The sequence below is a fragment of the Cyprinodon tularosa genome, unplaced genomic scaffold, assembly GCF_016077235.1.
Source record: "Cyprinodon tularosa strain WSP-4 unplaced genomic scaffold, ASM1607723v1 ctg633, whole genome shotgun sequence".
In the NCBI taxonomy this organism is placed as follows: domain Eukaryota; kingdom Metazoa; phylum Chordata; class Actinopteri; order Cyprinodontiformes; family Cyprinodontidae; genus Cyprinodon; species Cyprinodon tularosa.
Genome location: NW_024039378.1, coordinates 552,027 through 569,451, shown reverse-complemented (window position 1 = coordinate 569,451; position 17,425 = coordinate 552,027). Strand labels below are relative to the sequence as shown.

At 38.9% G+C, this 17,425-nt stretch overlaps 2 protein-coding genes across 4 annotated transcripts in view; both read right to left on the bottom strand.

The window, feature by feature from the left end:
• Positions 1-17,425, bottom strand: part of LOC119798687 (myelin-oligodendrocyte glycoprotein-like) — a 153,548-nt gene that overhangs the window by 4,164 nt on the left and 131,959 nt on the right. The window lies entirely within an intron of this gene.
• LOC119798681 (myelin-oligodendrocyte glycoprotein-like) lies at positions 12,755-15,748 on the bottom strand. 3 transcript variants are annotated; one of them, XM_038308249.1, is made up of 6 exons: positions 15,592-15,748; positions 14,412-14,771; positions 14,247-14,330; positions 14,055-14,157; positions 13,846-13,972; positions 12,755-13,685 (listed from the first exon to the last, which is right to left on the bottom strand). In XM_038308249.1, the coding sequence occupies exons 1-6, from the start codon at positions 15,686-15,688 to the stop codon at positions 13,659-13,661; spliced, it is 798 nt and encodes a 265-aa protein (XP_038164177.1). In that variant the 5' UTR covers positions 15,689-15,748; the 3' UTR covers positions 12,755-13,658. The 3 variants fall into 3 exon arrangements, with proteins under 3 accessions (XP_038164177.1, XP_038164176.1, XP_038164178.1); XM_038308248.1 differs by having other exon boundaries at positions 12,755-13,771; positions 13,854-13,972; XM_038308250.1 differs by having other exon boundaries at positions 12,755-13,752; positions 13,854-13,972.

The window sequence follows — 17,425 nt, the reverse complement described above, 5'->3', positions numbered from 1 at the left end:
AATGTTCATTGTTTAGGCATCGGGTTTTGCCTCCTAGCCCACTGTTCCTCACAGAAGCTGGATAATGGCTGTGACGGTTGTGAAATGATTTTGCACCTCTTTGAATAAGAACTTCCTTCATTGACTCAGTTAGGGTCTCAGCCCATTTAGCGGGATCACTAGGTAGAGTTGTCACTGTAGATGGTGTTGAAGAAAGATTCAGCTCATTTTCTATGCTGTCCAGAGGTGCAGTGACCTCACATTCATCCGAGCAACTGGCTACTGCTGAATTGGTTGAATCATAAGCATCAGAAGCATTTGGTTCAGTGTCTACACTTGTAGTGGTCTCAGGATCTTGGGAGCTACATACTAGCTCAGGTGCATTGCTAACCTTAGCTGAATTTGCAGTAGCATTTATAGAATTGCTTTCAGCAGATGTCTTTGTACTGAAGAAGCTGGAGATATTTGGAACACTCTCAAGTAAAACTGATTCCTTTTTTTTCTTTTCTTGCTGAATTTTTTTTCTAGCTCCTCCACTTAAACGTTTATGATCCATATTTCCCTTCTTTCTTTGCACATTGGCTCTTTGCCTATCACAACAGATAAACCAACTATGTGTGTGTGTGTGTGTGTGTGTGTGTGTGTGTGTGAGTTTGTTTGTGTGTTTATGATCGGTGCTGCTTCCTTCAAGTGTGTGAGGTGATTTAGAAAACTAGCAACCCAGCATCAACACTCCAAAGCAGAGAATAACAGCTTACTAGCATAGACAGGAGAGAGAGAGAGCCAATTACAGTGAAATATATTCCAAAAGAGCCAAGTGACTAGCTAAGGCAGGGACAAATGCCTTGGAGTGACCAACAAGAGTGCAAAGTACCAAATGGCAAAATGTGGGAAGACCAACAGGCAGATCTGCTTTTACCACTTATCTTCACAACCAAAAAGTCGCTAAATGATGTTTTTAGTCGCTAGCCAGGTATGGCCAAAAGACACGAAATCTAGCGGCAAAGTCGGTCAATCACACTGACAGTGAAACAAATATTTTGAAAAGATAATAATTGTACAACTTTGTGCACTTTTGTCTTCTATCTAAATATTTTCACAAAGGACACCAAAATGTTGCTATCTGCAGGCAGCTTGCTAGCTATGATGGCAGCAACGATGTCTGCCAGACAGGAGAGAGTGGTCAGTGACGATCGAATCGAGAAAATGACAAAATGGGTCAAAGACCAAAAAGTTATTAACTGACAGCAGTGACAAATGTCAGACTGTAAACGTTTTCGAAAGAAAAGGACAAAATGGGAAGATGCTGATAGTAACAGCAAAATGGAAAATATAAGAATTTCCAAGTAATGCTCAACTCAAGTGTGTGTGTGTGTGTGTGTGTGTGTGCGCGCGCGTTAAACTTCTTGTTGAATGATTTCAAATTATCTCTGAGTCTGAACTGAGGGAAAGGAAACCAAATTTTGAGCAGTCTCTCTCGAGTTCAAAATACCAAATGAGGAGATTCTAAAAGAACAGACCGGTTTATGAAAGACTCGATGGGGGAGGGGCACAGCTAAGAATACTTGAGTAAGATTCTGTGATCCAAATTCGAGATAGAGCTTTTTGATAATGATAATTTGTCAGAGTAAGGTTGTGTAATCAAAATTTGAGAATGAGCTTTGTCAATCAATCAAGAATATTTGCATTAAGTTCTGTGATCAAAATTCAGAAACAACCTTTAATAATTGATAAAGAATATGTGAGTGAGGTTGTGTGATCCATCCAATTTGAGAATTAGCTTTGATAATAATGATTGAGAGCCTCTGGCTTTCTGTGGATCATGGCCGCGGGGCCAATTTTGCCTGGCCCCTTGGGGCCTCTGTGGGTCGTGGCCGCGGGGCCAAGTTGGCCTGGCCCCTTGGGGCCTCTGACCCTCTATGGATCGGGGCCAAGTTGGCCTGACCCCTTAGGACCTCAGGCCCTCTGTGGGTCGCGGCCGCGGGGCCAAGTTGACGTTGCCCCTTGGGGCCTCTTACCCTCTATGGATCGTGGCCACGGGGCCAAGTTGACCTGGCCCCTTGGGGCCTCTGGCCTTCTGTGGCTTGCGGCCGCGGGGCCAAGTTGGCCTGGCCCTTTGGGGCCTCTGGCCTTCTGTGGGTCGTGGCCGCGGGGCCAAGTTGGCCTGGCCCCTTGGGGCCTCTGACCGTCTATGGATCGTGGCCACGGGGCCAAGTTGACCTGGCCCCCTGGGGCCTCTGACCCTCTATGGATCGTGGCCGCGGGGCCAAGTTGGCCTGGCCCCTTGGGGCCTCTGACCGTCTATGGATCGTGGCCGCGGGGCCAAGTTGGCCTGGCCCGGATTATAGGGCGCGGGTTTTATATACTGGTACATATCCTCTACTACGTTTAAATACCTCTACTGCATATTTAAAAAAATAGAGCGGGAGCAAAACTGAGTATGTTTGTGCTTTATTCATGTTTTTATTACAAAGTATTAATCAGACATGCAAATTTCCCCTTCTTCGCTGTCAGAGTCACTTTCCGTGCCATGCGGCACCTCGGAAATGATGCCGGCTTTTGCGAAAGCTCGAACAATAGTGCCAGCAGACACGTTAGCCCAAGCATCTACAATCCATCCACAAACTGTGGCGTACTGTAACTTGCCCGGCGCTGCCTTCCACTTTTCGTGAAAAAACGAAAAAGCACCTCGACGGACCTCCTTGAAAATGTTAAATTTTTATTTCTTCCACTAGCGTTACTGCTTTTAGTCGAACAGTGACCGTCGAAACGCTCACCCCACTCGTTGTTTGCTCGATGATCCACCGCTCGAGTCTTTCCTCCAACTAGGGCCACCCTGCCTTATGTCCGTGGAAACTCAGCTGTGTCTTCATCGTCTGTCGGAGTTGGTTTTCCATCTTCCTCCGCTTGCGAACCATCGATTCATTAATCTTGAATTCTCTCGCGGCTGCTCGATTTCCATGTTCCTCTGCGTAGCTGATAGCCTTCAGTTTAAACTGTGCTTCATAGGCCTGTCTCTTTGCCATTTTAAGAGTTGTTAAGACAACAATGTTCCGCATAAGGCACTTACCTGTTCTTTTATACACAATCCACGCCCACACTTCCCCCTTTAATGTTCTCATGGTGGTCTCAACAACGTCCGCAGTAACAACACACATAGGGCGCTCTGCACTATAGGGTGTGCCGCACATTTTGAGGGAAAAAAAAGATGTTTATATGCGCCTTATAGTCGTGAAAATACAATATATATATATGTTTTTTGTGTACTTATTTTTGCTTATTTTGGCTGTTAGTTACCCAGTTTATTAAATTACTCACTCTTTTGTGCTGTACTTTTCCTGCCAACTTGCTGTGGCCCTCCAAGGTCTCCGGCCCCAACTTTGAAAACCACTGTCCAAGATCATGATGGATGTATGGATATTCAGACCAGCACAGCAACTCCAGTACTACAAAGAAAATAATATGGCTATGCACGCTAAAATATTCAGACACCCATGGCAATGCATATAGTTCAAAGAAATAAGAAACTGCTAATTCAATGGGCTCATTTGACAACATTATGTTAAGTCATTTTTAAAATTAAAAATTCAGATCTTGTACTGTATGTTGGAGGATATCAGAAATGTAAGAGTAAAAATAGCCAGAAAATGTACTATAGGCCTACACAGCATGACTGAGTGTTCTGTAGCTTACACACTAGTGTACAGTGTATATGTTGGGATTTACTCTTAATTGCACATATTTAGTAGCAAAATAAACATTGCCATCCATAATAATGTCTGACATCCATAGCTAAAAAAAAGACTAGTCATACTTAATGTTTGCAAAGTTTTACTGCCATTAATGAATAACATGAGACATAACATGACATCACAGAACATGACATAGGCCTACATAGACTACTGCTTTACAGCTTAAAAGTGCAACAATTAACTTTTATCAACTGAACTTTAAACTTGAATGAGAACAAGCTAGGCCTAAACTGGGAATTGCTCGGAACTATAATGTCTCACTTATTTTTCATGAGTACTTTCTGTTACTCCCTGGAGCACTGACTAACGCCCTGTCTGCCAGACTGGTGTTGTAAAACTGCGCAGGACTGCTCAAAGTTGAGTTTGATGAGGAACTCAGTCTTCATAAGCTCTACAGAGCAACTGTTCTTTCTGTTGTTTGCCATCAGTGAGAACACCCTTTCTAGATATACGATGGACTCATGATCGCAAGCAGTTGGGGCAGGTCGGCTAATTCAAAGAGACCCATCCATCTGGAGGCCACACCTTTGGTCTTCCAAGCATCAGCAGCATTTTCTCTCAGCTTCTGCAGGATGGGCTTTGCAGTGGTGCACTCCTCATAATAAAAACCAAAATTACAGTTTTTTAGTTATTTTTGAAAATAAAGTACAAATAGCGTCCCTTAGCAGTTCAATATGTGATGCGTAACTTAACTTCTAATACGAAAGGATTCCATATTACAAGGGACGGGCGGCAACCCTACTGTACAGTAATTTCGGTTTTGGCCTTCTGAGAGTACCACATCCCACGTGTCTTTTACTTGGTTGCCCGTGTTCTTTACCTCTTGGAAGGCCTGCCAGAAGATGCTATTAAGCTCTTTGAAGAGTACCGTATATTCAGCTTGGCAAAGTTAAGTTCACCAGAGCGCTGACTCCATCCTGCATCAATCATAGTGGTCCCATTGCTATAACATTTTCGGATCAGTCCTATATCTGAGATGGGAGTCAGACCAAGGCTCAGACATCTGGCTAGTGGAATCCAAGGCCAAGCTAACTCCTTTGGATCAAAAAGGTGATGCTGTCAAGGCGGAAAAGTGTGGAGCAGTCTTTGCATCAAAGCTGAAGAAGTATTTTTAACAGCCAAACGGTTCTTGTTGCAATTCAGCGGGACAATTATGGCTTTCAGACTTTTTTCACCTGTAGAGCTAGAGAGATTCAAACCAATACGAGGATACGTGACTGGTGGTGGATTTCTGGTCACCGGAACATTGCAGATGTAATCACCAGAGGAGCCAGTCCTCAAGACCTACTGGTTCCAAATGGCAAAACTGCCCTCTTTTTTTAAGATCTCCCATAGGAGAATGGCCAATTAAATCAGCCAAAGAGCTTGCAACTGTAGCAAAAGAGAACATAAACAAGTTGCAGAAGAAGGCATTTGTTGCTGCTATGAAAAGGGCCAGGGCAAAAGAGCAAGAACCGAAGCAGGAACTAGCACAATGTCAAAACCAGGTTCCTGCAGAGACCACCTGCATCGCTGCATGACCTTGTAGATGTCAAGTGCTTTAGTAGTTTGATCAAAGCAGTTGCTGGGATGTGGAGAGTGGGGAAAAAGTTCATCTGTGGAAACCCAGCTGCCAAGGATCCAAAGTGGGAGGCATTCCGGTTAGCAGGGGTTATCACAGTGAGTGAACGAGAAGATGCTTTGAGAAGTGTATTTCTTACTGCTCAAGAGGGTGTGGTTTTTCCATGCACTACCACAAACAGATGGGTGGTTTATCGGGACAAAGATTCTGGGTTACTAGTCTGTGGAAGGAGAGCATAATCCTTCAGAGAAGATAAAAAGGCTGTTCCCATCCTGCCTTATTATGCACAGGTGTCCACACTGTTAGCCTGGGAAGTCCACGAAAATGGGCACGATGGGATTGCTGGAACCCTGCTCAGGATGAGTAAAAAAGCCTGGGTCATAGGAGCAAGAAAACTAGCCCAAAAGGTTATTGGTAGGTGTATAATCTGTCAGAAGGCAAGAGCAAAGAAGTGTCAACAAGTTATGGGAGATTTGCCACCTGAAAGAACTGAGCCTGCTGCGCCTTTTGAGTTCACTTCAGTTGACTTCTTTGGACCTTATCGTGTGAGAGATGACATCAAGAAAAGAGTGACACAAAAGGTTTGGGTCGTTGTCTTTAGTTGTATGGTTAGTAGAGCTATTCACACTGAGCTTGCAAATTCTTTGTCACCTGAGAGTTTTCTACTGGCATATCAGAGATTTACCGCCATCCGGGGACACCCACGGAAGATTTGGTCAGATCCAGGTACAAATTTTATTGGTGCGAAAATAGCTTTAGAGGAACTGTACAGGGACCTGGACAACCAAGATAAAGTACATCTGGATGAGGCAGCAGCAAGAAATAGAACAGAGTGGGTGTGGAAAGTTTTTTTAACTGACTCACCACACAGCAGATGAATACCTGTGATTGAAGAGTTTGGCCTGGAGGCAAGATATCCAACCTGACACATTACTTGATGGTGCTGACGAGCTGCAAGGAAATATAAAAGCCTTTGTGCGCTTTTTATGGTGAACTGCAATCCTTCCTCACAGAGCTCACAACACAGAAAGTTGTAATGTAAGATGTGAAAAGCAACAGAGCAAAACAAGGAAACTGCTAATTTTTTAGACCCCTTTCATGCATGACTAAGACCTGTAGGAATAAAGCCCACAAAAAAGAAAGGTGTACACAAGTTGTAACATGAAAGGATACTTAAAGCCAACCTGACTCTAATTGAAGATCAGAAGCTTTTTAGTGGGTGCTGTTTTGGTTTACTGCAAACTGAATCTTAGGAGGAGTAACCTTTTAGAGATTACATAGTTTATGAAATGACGGCTCAGCTCAGATCTTACAATGCGGGATGAACTAAAAGCAAATTAAGATAGGCCTATTTAGATTTAGATGATTACATAATGTTGAATAGTTTGGGTAGTTCCCTTTCATTTAGCACCTACTGTAAATGCATTTTTTTTTCATTTACGTCATTATTCTTCCAGGAGGAAAAACATCTTCCAACACATGACTTTAAGGAATCCAAATGTATGAGCATGCACAATTGAACATTTCTTGCAGATTTTCTTAAATCAACCTTAAAAAAACCCCAATATCTGTTGCCTTTCAACTGATCACATCAATAGGTTTCCACATATAATGGAACTAAGCGTTGTTTAGTTTGGTCAGTGTTGCTATTAAATATTCTTTGTTATTTCCTTTAAACTAATGGTCATAGCTTGGGCCACTTTGTCCACACTTTGGTAAAACTGGGTCTTCTACTGGAATAATACTCCTAGAAACATAATTAAACAAATTTTGTAATGGAAACCAAGCTGATATTAAGCTTTGTGTAAACCCTGACTCCAAATATAATGTTGAATTGTGGTCTGTGTGAGGAACCAAACCTGTTTAAATAAACTTTAGCAGTTCTACCACAAAGGGAGTTAAAAAATCCACCCAGGAGTTTGCTGATGACTTTCAGTAGCAGCCATTCAAAATGGCCCTTCCCAGTCTAAAGCCAGCCGAACAGCAGCCCACTTCACTACAACTCCCTGCAAAATCCCCTCCAACTTCCAGCCAATGGGGTGCCCCCCTCCTTCTCCTGGGCGTGCATATTTTCTTACTCTGACACTACCCTTTTACCGAATTACAGGGTCTGACCAGGAGATGGCCTTTGGGAAAGTGGGAAAATTTGAATGGCTACTACTGGAGAAAATCTAATTTAAAGATGGAACGCGCTATGAGAGGAAATTACTGAAATTAATAATTTTTTAGCCTGTCAGCGCCCTCTGCTGGCAGCTTGTTGGAGAACGACTTCATTCCAGGTGTGGGAAAATAAAAAGGCTCCTTCCTCCTTGGTAATGGTGCTTCTTCCATGCCTAAACAGGTGATCGAGATGACCAGACACAGGTGTGCTGATCAGCTCACTACCGCCCCCTAGGTAGACAAAACAAGAGATCAAGGAAACATGACACTTTTTTAGGCATAATTTAACCAAATATTTCATTGGATCCCCATTACTAGATTAATTGATTAAAAACCACCCCCCCCCCCAAAAAAAAAAAAAAAAAAAAAAAAAAAAAACTACATAAATAAATAATAGGCCAAGATTACAGGGGTCCACAAAATATGAATGTCATGGTGGGGAGGCCTGTATTGCTATATGTTAGGTTCATCTTTGTCAGGGATCAGACAGAAGTTGGTATTTTTAAATAGAAAAGAGTGAGGAGAGAACTGTAAACAGATGGCTTTAAACTGTTAGGCAGCTGAACAGTGACACCTACTGCCCAGGCTTTGATACTGCAGCAAAACATGAATTGAACCTGTTTATCTACCCAGGTTTTCTATTGCATGTCCATAAAACTTCTCTTTCTTTACTGAGGTATAATCTGCTTCTACCTGCTCATTCCAATTTAGCTTATCCACGCATTTTATCTATTTACACCAAAGCTAGGGTTTGTTTCACTGTCTCCTGTAGCTGATAAAGAGGACATCAAAATAAAAAAAAGACTGGAAGAGAAGCGCAAACAATAATTTAATTCTACAGGAATACATCAACATTGGCACGGTCTAATATACAGTCATGTTAAATCAATGTTTAACCTTTAGCTCCAGAAATAAATAAAGATTTAATATCATGTTTCAATGTTTATTCATTTCAATAAAGATCATTATAAATACAGAACAGTCCAGTTTTTAAAAAGCAGAGGATTTTTAGAATGAAAAAGAAACTTCATAATGAATGTTGCAAACAAATGACTCACCTCCTGATATTTTTCCACCCACTAACCAGTCCCAGTCGTAATGTTATGCCTGACAGATATAAAGCCTTGCTGCAAATGGCAGAGTTGGACTCTACAGATATTTTGACAGAAAATATCAAACACCTTATAGAGTCAATGCAGAATTTCTGGTTTGATTAGCATTTTATTTGGTTTATCCTTCATAAAGTCATACTGTATGTGTGATTCCTCAGTGAGCCACAGCAGAGGCACAGCTGATGAGCAACCTGTGATAATTATCTACACCCTCCAGTTATTGGCATTGCCAGGGAAATAAAGAAAAGATCTCTGAAAATGTTTATCTTATTGCAATGATGCAGTTACTAAGATAAAATAAAAGAAAAGAAAAAACTTTTGTTTGATTTTATTTTTACATTTCTCAAATGACACAATTTATAAAAAAAGAAAAAAAAGAAAGGGAGAGTGGATATGAAATAAAGGAGAGAGAAAGAGAGAGACAAAAAAAACCCCAAAATAACCGAAATAATAAATTATATATATATATATATATATATATATATATATATATATATATATATATATATATATATATATATATATATATATATATATATATATATATATATATATATATATATATATATATATATATATATATATATATATATATATATATATATATATATATACACAGTATACCAGCTTGAAAAATGTCCAACCAGACAAAAACATCGAAACTAAAACAGCATGACTCTTGTAAAACAATACATACATTTATTAACAAGGGAAACTTCATTGATGACTGGACAACAATAAATCTCATCAAATGAACATTCAAATGTTCCTGTAACGCTCCTTGATACAACAGCGATGTCACGACGTCCATCCAGCACTGATTTAGATGACCACAAATGCAGATGGAGGTATTCAGACCACGCTATTATTTTTTTAATTATTATTATTGAAGATAAATCAAATACAAACCGTCATAGAGTACTAAAACAAACTAAAACAACATAAGAACAAACGCTAGGGGGCAGTACAGACACAAGGAAACAATGAATGATCAGGACAATGCAGAACTCCATTAACTGTGAAATGTAGAGGCTGATAAACTAAGCTGACTTCCAATCCTTTAAAACGGTCAAAGAGCAGTAGTACACTTAATGGTCATTTAGGAAATAAGGAAAGGAGAACTTGCAGCAATGGATTACATAGATTACATAAATAAGCGTCTAGTTTATCTGTAGAAAAACAAACACAAACAAAGCGTGTGAAAAATTAAACTGTGAAATGTTGAGTTTAAGATTGAACTAATCTTGTACATCTCTCCAAAAAAGCTGAGTAGCAACATTCAAAAACAAGTGATGAAAACTTTGGATTACAATGAGTCTCTTTCACCTTATGAGAAAATGGCCATTTTAATAAATTGCAGAGAGCTTTAACCATCAATAGGTTGTAGTTAGAACTAGCCAATGTTTTAAATACATGTCTTTTATATCCGGGGTAGATAACACATCTCAATCCTTCATTCATAATCTTGCTATTATATCTGTCATTCAACAGATTACAATCCCTACCCTTTACTTTGGGTAGTGCAACTGTGTGCAAAAGTGTTTTTTGGATCAGATTAGTCAATGACTGCAGAATAGAATGACAATCAATATTATAACGTTAACAAAATGTATTTTATATTTGACCACAGAGGAATAGAAAGTTAATAATTTACCATTTGTGTCCAATAAATCCATTACAAAAATTCTATTTTTATCAAACTCATCCTGTAGGAACATGCTTTTCTGTTCTGTAGCTAAAATTTTTCTGTTATTCCATAGAGTGGAAATATGAGGTGAAAAGTTTATGGTTAAATATTAACTTCCATTACTGTAGTATTTGTTTGTGGTATTTAGGTAAATGTTGCGGTACTTTATACATGTTATGAATGCTAGCGTATCATAAAGAATGAATTATGAACAGTTTAGTTTGTGCCTTCAAGTCGTTGTCCATAGAAGACGTTAGTTGGATATAACCTAACGGAATATCTTCAGAACAGCTCCAGATGACACAAAACTTCAAGTGGTTGAGTAGAATATTATGTTTTTACAAGGGCCCAATGTAAAAAAAAAAAAAAAAAAAATCGGTGTTCCCCTTCAAGGGCAATATTTAAACAATCAGCAAAAAACATGGGCCAGAATTTTATAATTGCATAATAATGTGATGGGCTCCAATTATCTAAGTGGAAGGGCTCTTTTGCTAGTTTCATTGAGATTTTCAGTAGAGATAAGTTCAAAGAAGGCGTTGTATATCAGGGTTCTAATATCCATCAAAAGAAATATAATATAATGGCATGTTAAGAGCTTTATCTATTTCCTTGATATGTTCCTTAAATGCTCATTACATTTCCATTACCAAGTATGACGAAGAGTCATTTAGTGGAATCCTGATGTCTATTCGCTGCTAGCTATTTCAAAGAGGGTAAAGAATCATTAAACTAAAGGTTTCTGGTTCTTGATTAAGCAAATCATTCAATAAAACATTATTTGGCCAAATAATGTTTTATTCACCTCATGGATTTGCATTGTGAATTGGTCTGAAAACATTCCAATTACTTTAAAATTAGTGAAAAGCTAATTTGATCATATCCCAAATTCTTCCAGATAAACTTTGGTTTCAAACACAAAATACATCTTAAACTGTAATATGTTTTTCAACCATGCTTCCCTTCCTCTTTGTACATAAGTTTAGTTTAGTTTTACTAGTCTTAGTTGAAGGTGTTAAACTGGAATATTTGACGTGGAGCTGAATGAATTTTGTTAATAAAATCTTATATTTTGAACAGAAGTTGTGGTGAATTTATTCAATGTATGTGCAGAAATAACTGTTTGACCATGATTAGTGCTCGAATCACTCTTTCATTTATTGTTCTAACACACAGTTAGTAGGAATGTGTGTCATGAACACTATATAACAGCTGAAATAATATCTGATTAAATAAGATATTTAACCACCCTTACAGGAGAGGGCAATAAACATAGTAAAGTATCAGAAATATAAACTCCCAGCTGGCTTGGAATAGAATTGAACATAAAATCACAACAGAAGGAACAAAATTGTTGTAGAGCAAATCCTCAACGCTTCAGGATCTTGATGCTGTATCTCCAGATATCGTCTATTTGTCACATTCTAAATCTCCTGAAATCTTTAATGTTTGCTTTATAGTTCTTAAAACGCAGCTCTTCCTTCCACTAAGCTTTCCATCAACATGCATTGAAGCAGCGCTGTGTTCAGTCATCTTCACACCACAGAAAGAGTCAGACACAAATTATTACCCAACCATCTTTCAATTTATTCATATAAAAGAAAGTATTGAGTTTGTGTAAATAAATTATTGAAATGAAGTTTTTTTTCCCGCAACACTTTGTCTCATGACATTTCTGTTTGTCATTGTTTATTAAGTTTAAACATTTCTGGAAAAAACCCAGAAACACTAAAACCAGGAGAGGTAGATAAAATACAGACATGATTCATTTATAGAAAGTTAATGAAACAGTGATAAAATACAACAACATGGATCCAGCCAATGGAGAGGAACTGGGTGCGTTCCCTAACAGTCAGCTGGTTGATCACCCAGCCAGGAGTGATAAAACAGTTTTATTTTTCCACATCAATCAAATACAGCAGACATGTTTAACAATGAAATATAAACATCTGAGGAGGATCCGATGAACCATTGTGCTTAAGGGAAATCTATATTTTCCTACTGACACATAAACGCCTCGCTGGGAAAAAATATTTCCACCCAACTTACAGGAAGGAATGATCTGAAGTTAATGTTAAATATTCACCTAATGAGGTTCAGTTTGAACAACAAACACTCTCAGACATTATAAAGCTTTGAACATTTGCTACAATGTCATAAAATGCTTAGAAAAAATAAGTAATTAAGCATTTATTATTTCTAGAAAACATGTGAAAACTAAACAATCGGTTTAAGTTGTGAGGATTGTTCTTTGATGTGTCGTATCTTTTCCTAATAATTTCCATAAACCTTCTCTGGTCTTTCTAAATACTCAACATCATTTTTGTATTTTTAAAGTGCTTTAAGTGTTTAAACAGCTTATTCTATTTAATGTTTTAAAAGTCTGAGAGGAACTGGGTGCGTTCCCTAACAGTCAGCTGGTTGATCACCCAGCCAGGAGTGATAAAACAGTGGGAGGAGATTTTCCTCTTAGTTTACTCAGAAAACAAAGTTTTTCTTTTTTGTCCCACATCAACCAAATACAGCAGACATGATTAACAATGAAATATAAACATCTGTGGAGGATCCCATGAGTCATTGTGCTTAATGGAAATCTACATTTTCCTACTGACACATAAACGCCTCACTGGGAAAAATATTTCCACCCAACCTACAGGAAGGAATGATCTGAAGTTAATGTTAAATATTCACCTAATGAGGTTCAGCTTGAACAACAAACACTCTCAGACATTATAGAGCTTTATCATAATGTCTGAAAAATCAGTAATTAAGCATCAAATATTTCTAGAAAACATGTGAAAACTAAACAAGTGGTTTAAGTTGTGAGGATTGTTCTTTTATGTGTCGTATCTTTTCCTAATAATTTCCATAAACCTTCTCTAGTCTTTCTAAATACTCAACATCATTTTTATATTTTTAAATACAAGCTTAGCTTATTCTATTTTATGTTTTAAAAGTCATTCTATATCAGATGACTTTTATATTCAAGTTCTACCAGCATCCCTCACTGTTCAAATATCTACTGTTAATAAATAAAATATTAAGAAACTATTACTGTTTGTAAGTAAATGTAATGCTATTGTAGCATCAGAGCAGCGTCTGATCTACAGACCTGCTCCTCTAAAGGTTTCAGGCGCCTTAATGTCGAGTCTAAAACACCATCCTGGTTCTAAACAGGAAATTTAAAACACTGAGTGAAAAAAAAATTAAAGATAAACATGATTCCGGATCAAATTAGAGGATAAATAAACCGTTCTGACAAACAGTACGAAGGCTGAGTCCATCCAGAACAGGAGCTCCAGCTTCTAAAGTTCTCCAGCAGTTTGTGTTCCAAGCAGAATCCATGAGGCATTAAGGAGAAATCAGCTCAGGTTTTCCTCCCAGAAATAAAGAACCATGAACTCTCTGCTCTAGCTCTTCCTGAGGCTGAACAGAACCTGAGGAGGTACCAGAAGATCTCCGAGTCTTCCGCTCCATTCTAGTTTTCTCTCTGAAGGTCCAGGACTGCAGTTAGAGGAGGATCCTGCAGGAGAACAAAGAACCAGTCAGAACCTGAACTTAGATCCCAGTTTAAGATCAGATGAGCATCTGCAGAGCAGACTGACCAGAATCAGACTGAGGAAGAGGATGAAGATCTTCTCCAGGAGGGTTAAGCTGCTGGTTTGAATCCCTTTCTGCAGAGTTCCTGTCTGCATGAACACAGATCTGCTGCAGAGGACAGAACCTGGAGGAAGAATTAGATCAATTAAACATGTGATGGAGAGAAACTAAAGAGCAGCAGGAAGTTCTGATCATTTCTGACTTACTTGCTGTTTTTAGGGAACTTTCTAAAGTAACACAGGAAACCAACCAAGAAGAAGAAGAAGAAAACAGCAGCAGGTAAACAGAGCAGCAGCCTGTTGCGCCGACCTGAAATTAAAGAAATAATGAAGACCTAAATAGAAGCATCGGGTTTATAAAGGAGGCTGAGATGGTTCTGGTTGGACCTGCAGACTCACCGGTTCTGATGGTCTCTTCCTCTGGGGCTGGACTGGTTCTCTGAGGAACCGTCTCTGCTGTCGTCATTTTAACAAAGTCTGGGTCTGAAACATCAACAGGATCCATTAGATTCTCCAGAATCAAATAAACCAACCAGAACCTGCAGTTTGGAGCAGTTTCCTCACCAACAACCAGCAGAACCTCTGCTTCTATGCTCAGGTTTGGGATGAAACACCTGAACCTCCCGTTATCCTCCAAGCTCACGTTGTGGATCCTCAGAGACACGTCTCCATGTCTCAGTCCTTCTGACAGAGACGTCCTCTGGATGTACGTCTCCATCATCATGTCTCTGTCCATCTTCCTGAACCGGTGCACGTAAACGTACTCCACACGCTTCTGTGGGCCTGAGGCCTTCAGGTCCGGTCTGGACCACTCCACCGTCTTCTCTCGGGCGTTCCAGTCAGGATCCACCCGACATGGAAGGATGACATCATCTCCAGGAGCCGCTATGATTGGCTCGGATGAACCAATTAGCTGATAGTTACCTGGAAACAGGTTAGATTTAGACTTTTTCATGTCTCTGATGGTTCTATCTGTAACACATCCTCCCTCCTGAGCTGTGGATCTCTGCAGCTCCTCCAGAGTCACTCTGCACCTCCTCTCTCCAGGTTCAGATAATAGAATAATCACAGCTCTAGGAGAACTTCAAAGATCTGAACTGTTTCAGAACCTTCATTACCTGCCGTGATGTAATAAGATCATTTTAGAGCAGGTCACAGAGATGACTCACTAGTTAAATTCAATAATATGTTATGAATCCAAAATGGAAATTAAATTATGATAATATTCATTAATAACGACTAAAATATTATTCCAATCTGACCCGTCTGCTATGTCCCTTGGTTTTATTTACAGGAATCAGATTGCTGGATTAGCCCCCCCATATAATACAGTATGTATTATATGTAATTTGTAATACTGCTCAGTTAGTTTCTCTCCATGTTTAATGTGAACAATGGGAGGTGAGATGAAGCAGCAAAAAGTAATATAATTGAAGTAAATTTTATTAAGAATACTCAAGTATAAGTATAAGTTTAGAAAGTATACCGAACAATGTACTTTCAGTGTAACTGAAGTATTACTAATGTAGGCTAATGCTTCTTCGAACTAAATCAGGACATTTTTAAGTTTACTAAAGTATACTTAAAGTATACTATTACTATTGTTAAGTATATGAAATATAGTTTAGAATAAGGAAACTCAAAGTGCACTGCCTGGTTTTAAGTATGAAATTAGTGCATTTTTAGTATACTGGAATAAACTACTTTTTGCTAAGCAGCAGAGGGAAGTGAAGCAGAGGTTTACCTTGAACCTGAGTCCAGGACAGGTAGAGGCAGAAGGTGGAGGTCCAGAAGGGAAATCTGAGCAGAGACTCCATCAGATCCAGAATAAGTCCCAACATGTTCTGCTCCTTCTGCTCTGCGTCAACTGTTGCTACTGTTTACTCTGTCACTGCATATAAATGTTGAACGCTGGGCGGAGTCTCTGTTGCCTGGCAACCAATAAACAGGTTCAACAACTTTCGCTGCCTTTGATTCCATAGCAGCAGGATTCAAAGTGCTCTAAACTGCTCTTTAGAGCCTCTCTGCGGTGTTCTTCATCCATCCATGCTGTCTTCTGGATCTTCTCCCCCAGTTTCTCTCTTTTCTCCTCGGAGCCTGGAGCTCTCTGCAGCGGCCATCCTTCAAAGCATTGACCTCTGCGGTTCCTGCTTCTCCTCTCGCTAGAAAATGTCCTCATGTCCATCAGAAATAAAAAGGAGTGTTGGTAGATGGCTTTCATTCCAGTCTGTTTACATTTAACGGCACAAAAACAGCTCGGAAACAAGCCAGGTGACGACCGGAGAGTTGTACAACAGAATGTGTGCATGCGTGATTTTTTTCCCCAAAACACAGGTTGCTAAGCAAAGGGTTGTTTGATTTCCTACACGTCGTGGAACGTTTCCAGATGTAAAAAAAACAAAACAAAAAAACAACACACCGCTCGCGCTGGGAGAGGACTTACGATAAATGACGCCAACATCAATCCACACTGATGTGATTGGCTGAAAGCTTCTTCACGTGTTCAAATAGGAAATTGAACACCAACATTTTTAAAATACAGGAAAAATATTGTTGTTATAAACATGATTTCTAAATATCCAATGTTTTTAAATTACAAATGTAAAAAAAAAAAAAAGATGTGCAAAAAGTCTAAGCTGATAGCTTCCAATAAAGTCAACATTTGACTGATTTGAGTCAAATTTACCTGATTTTATTTTGTTAAAAGAATCTTAGCATCTTAGCATAATTTCCATATTACTCCAAACGATTCCCTCCCACCTCATATTATCAAAACAAAAAATAAATGTATTTATGTAACATGGTTTCAGGAAAAGTACAAGCAATTATTTAGAATGTATTTCATTCTCCTCTTTCGTGTAGTGGGATCCACATTATCTAATTAATATGCTAATTAGATTATGACGTAATCTAGCAGTTTCCTGTTACTTTTAGGTGAGATCATAACTGCACTATTTGTTGTCCCACAGAGGGCTTTCAAAGATGGGTACCTTAAGAGCCTGCAGAACATATCCTTTTATAATGATGGATTAATCATATCTCACAAGGAGGTGGAAATCAGAGCGAATACTTCCTTAAATAATTTGAGTGGAATTGGATCTAACAGGACTTTAAAGCGGAGATGTAGATAATAATATGAAAACCCCAAAAAATCAGCTGGATCAAAACAGTCCAAACAGTATAAAGTCTCTTTCTTTTTCTTTTTTACTCAAAGGCTGCCTTAAATCCCATAAAGCCATTACTGCTGAGAGCTGGGCGAATGAAAGGCCCAACAGAGCTATGGCTCTGGCTGAGTTTGGTATGAAGAAATAAGGATTATTCTTATTCTCCTCTATTAATGAAGAAAAAAACATGCTATATGATTTTTCTCATTTTACTGTGAGGAAACTTTGTTGATGTGAAACAAAAATCCTAAGTGATTAAAATTTTTTTAACCGAATGGAAAAACACAGTTATGGAAATTATATCAGGAAGATATTTCACTTTATATAGTAAGTGCAGTTAAAACCAGCATCCAGTAGAGGGCAGCATTACACCATGACCCAGCCCATTGGTTCACAGCTTCTCTGGTTCAACTA

What these genes read in the sequence shown, in the direction of transcription:
- LOC119798681 (XM_038308248.1), bottom strand. Translation starts at nt 15,688, where the DNA reads ATGTTGGGACTTATTCTGGATCTGATGGAGTCTCTGCTCAGATTTCCC. An exon ending in GGAAGAGACCATCAGAACCG is followed by an intron (nt 14,158 to 14,246) that starts GTGAGTCTGCAG and finishes CTTTAATTTCAG; the next exon opens with GTCGGCGCAACAGGCTGCTG. An exon ending in AAGTTCCCTAAAAACAGCAA is followed by an intron (nt 13,973 to 14,054) that starts GTAAGTCAGAAA and finishes TTCTTCCTCCAG; the next exon opens with GTTCTGTCCTCTGCAGCAGA.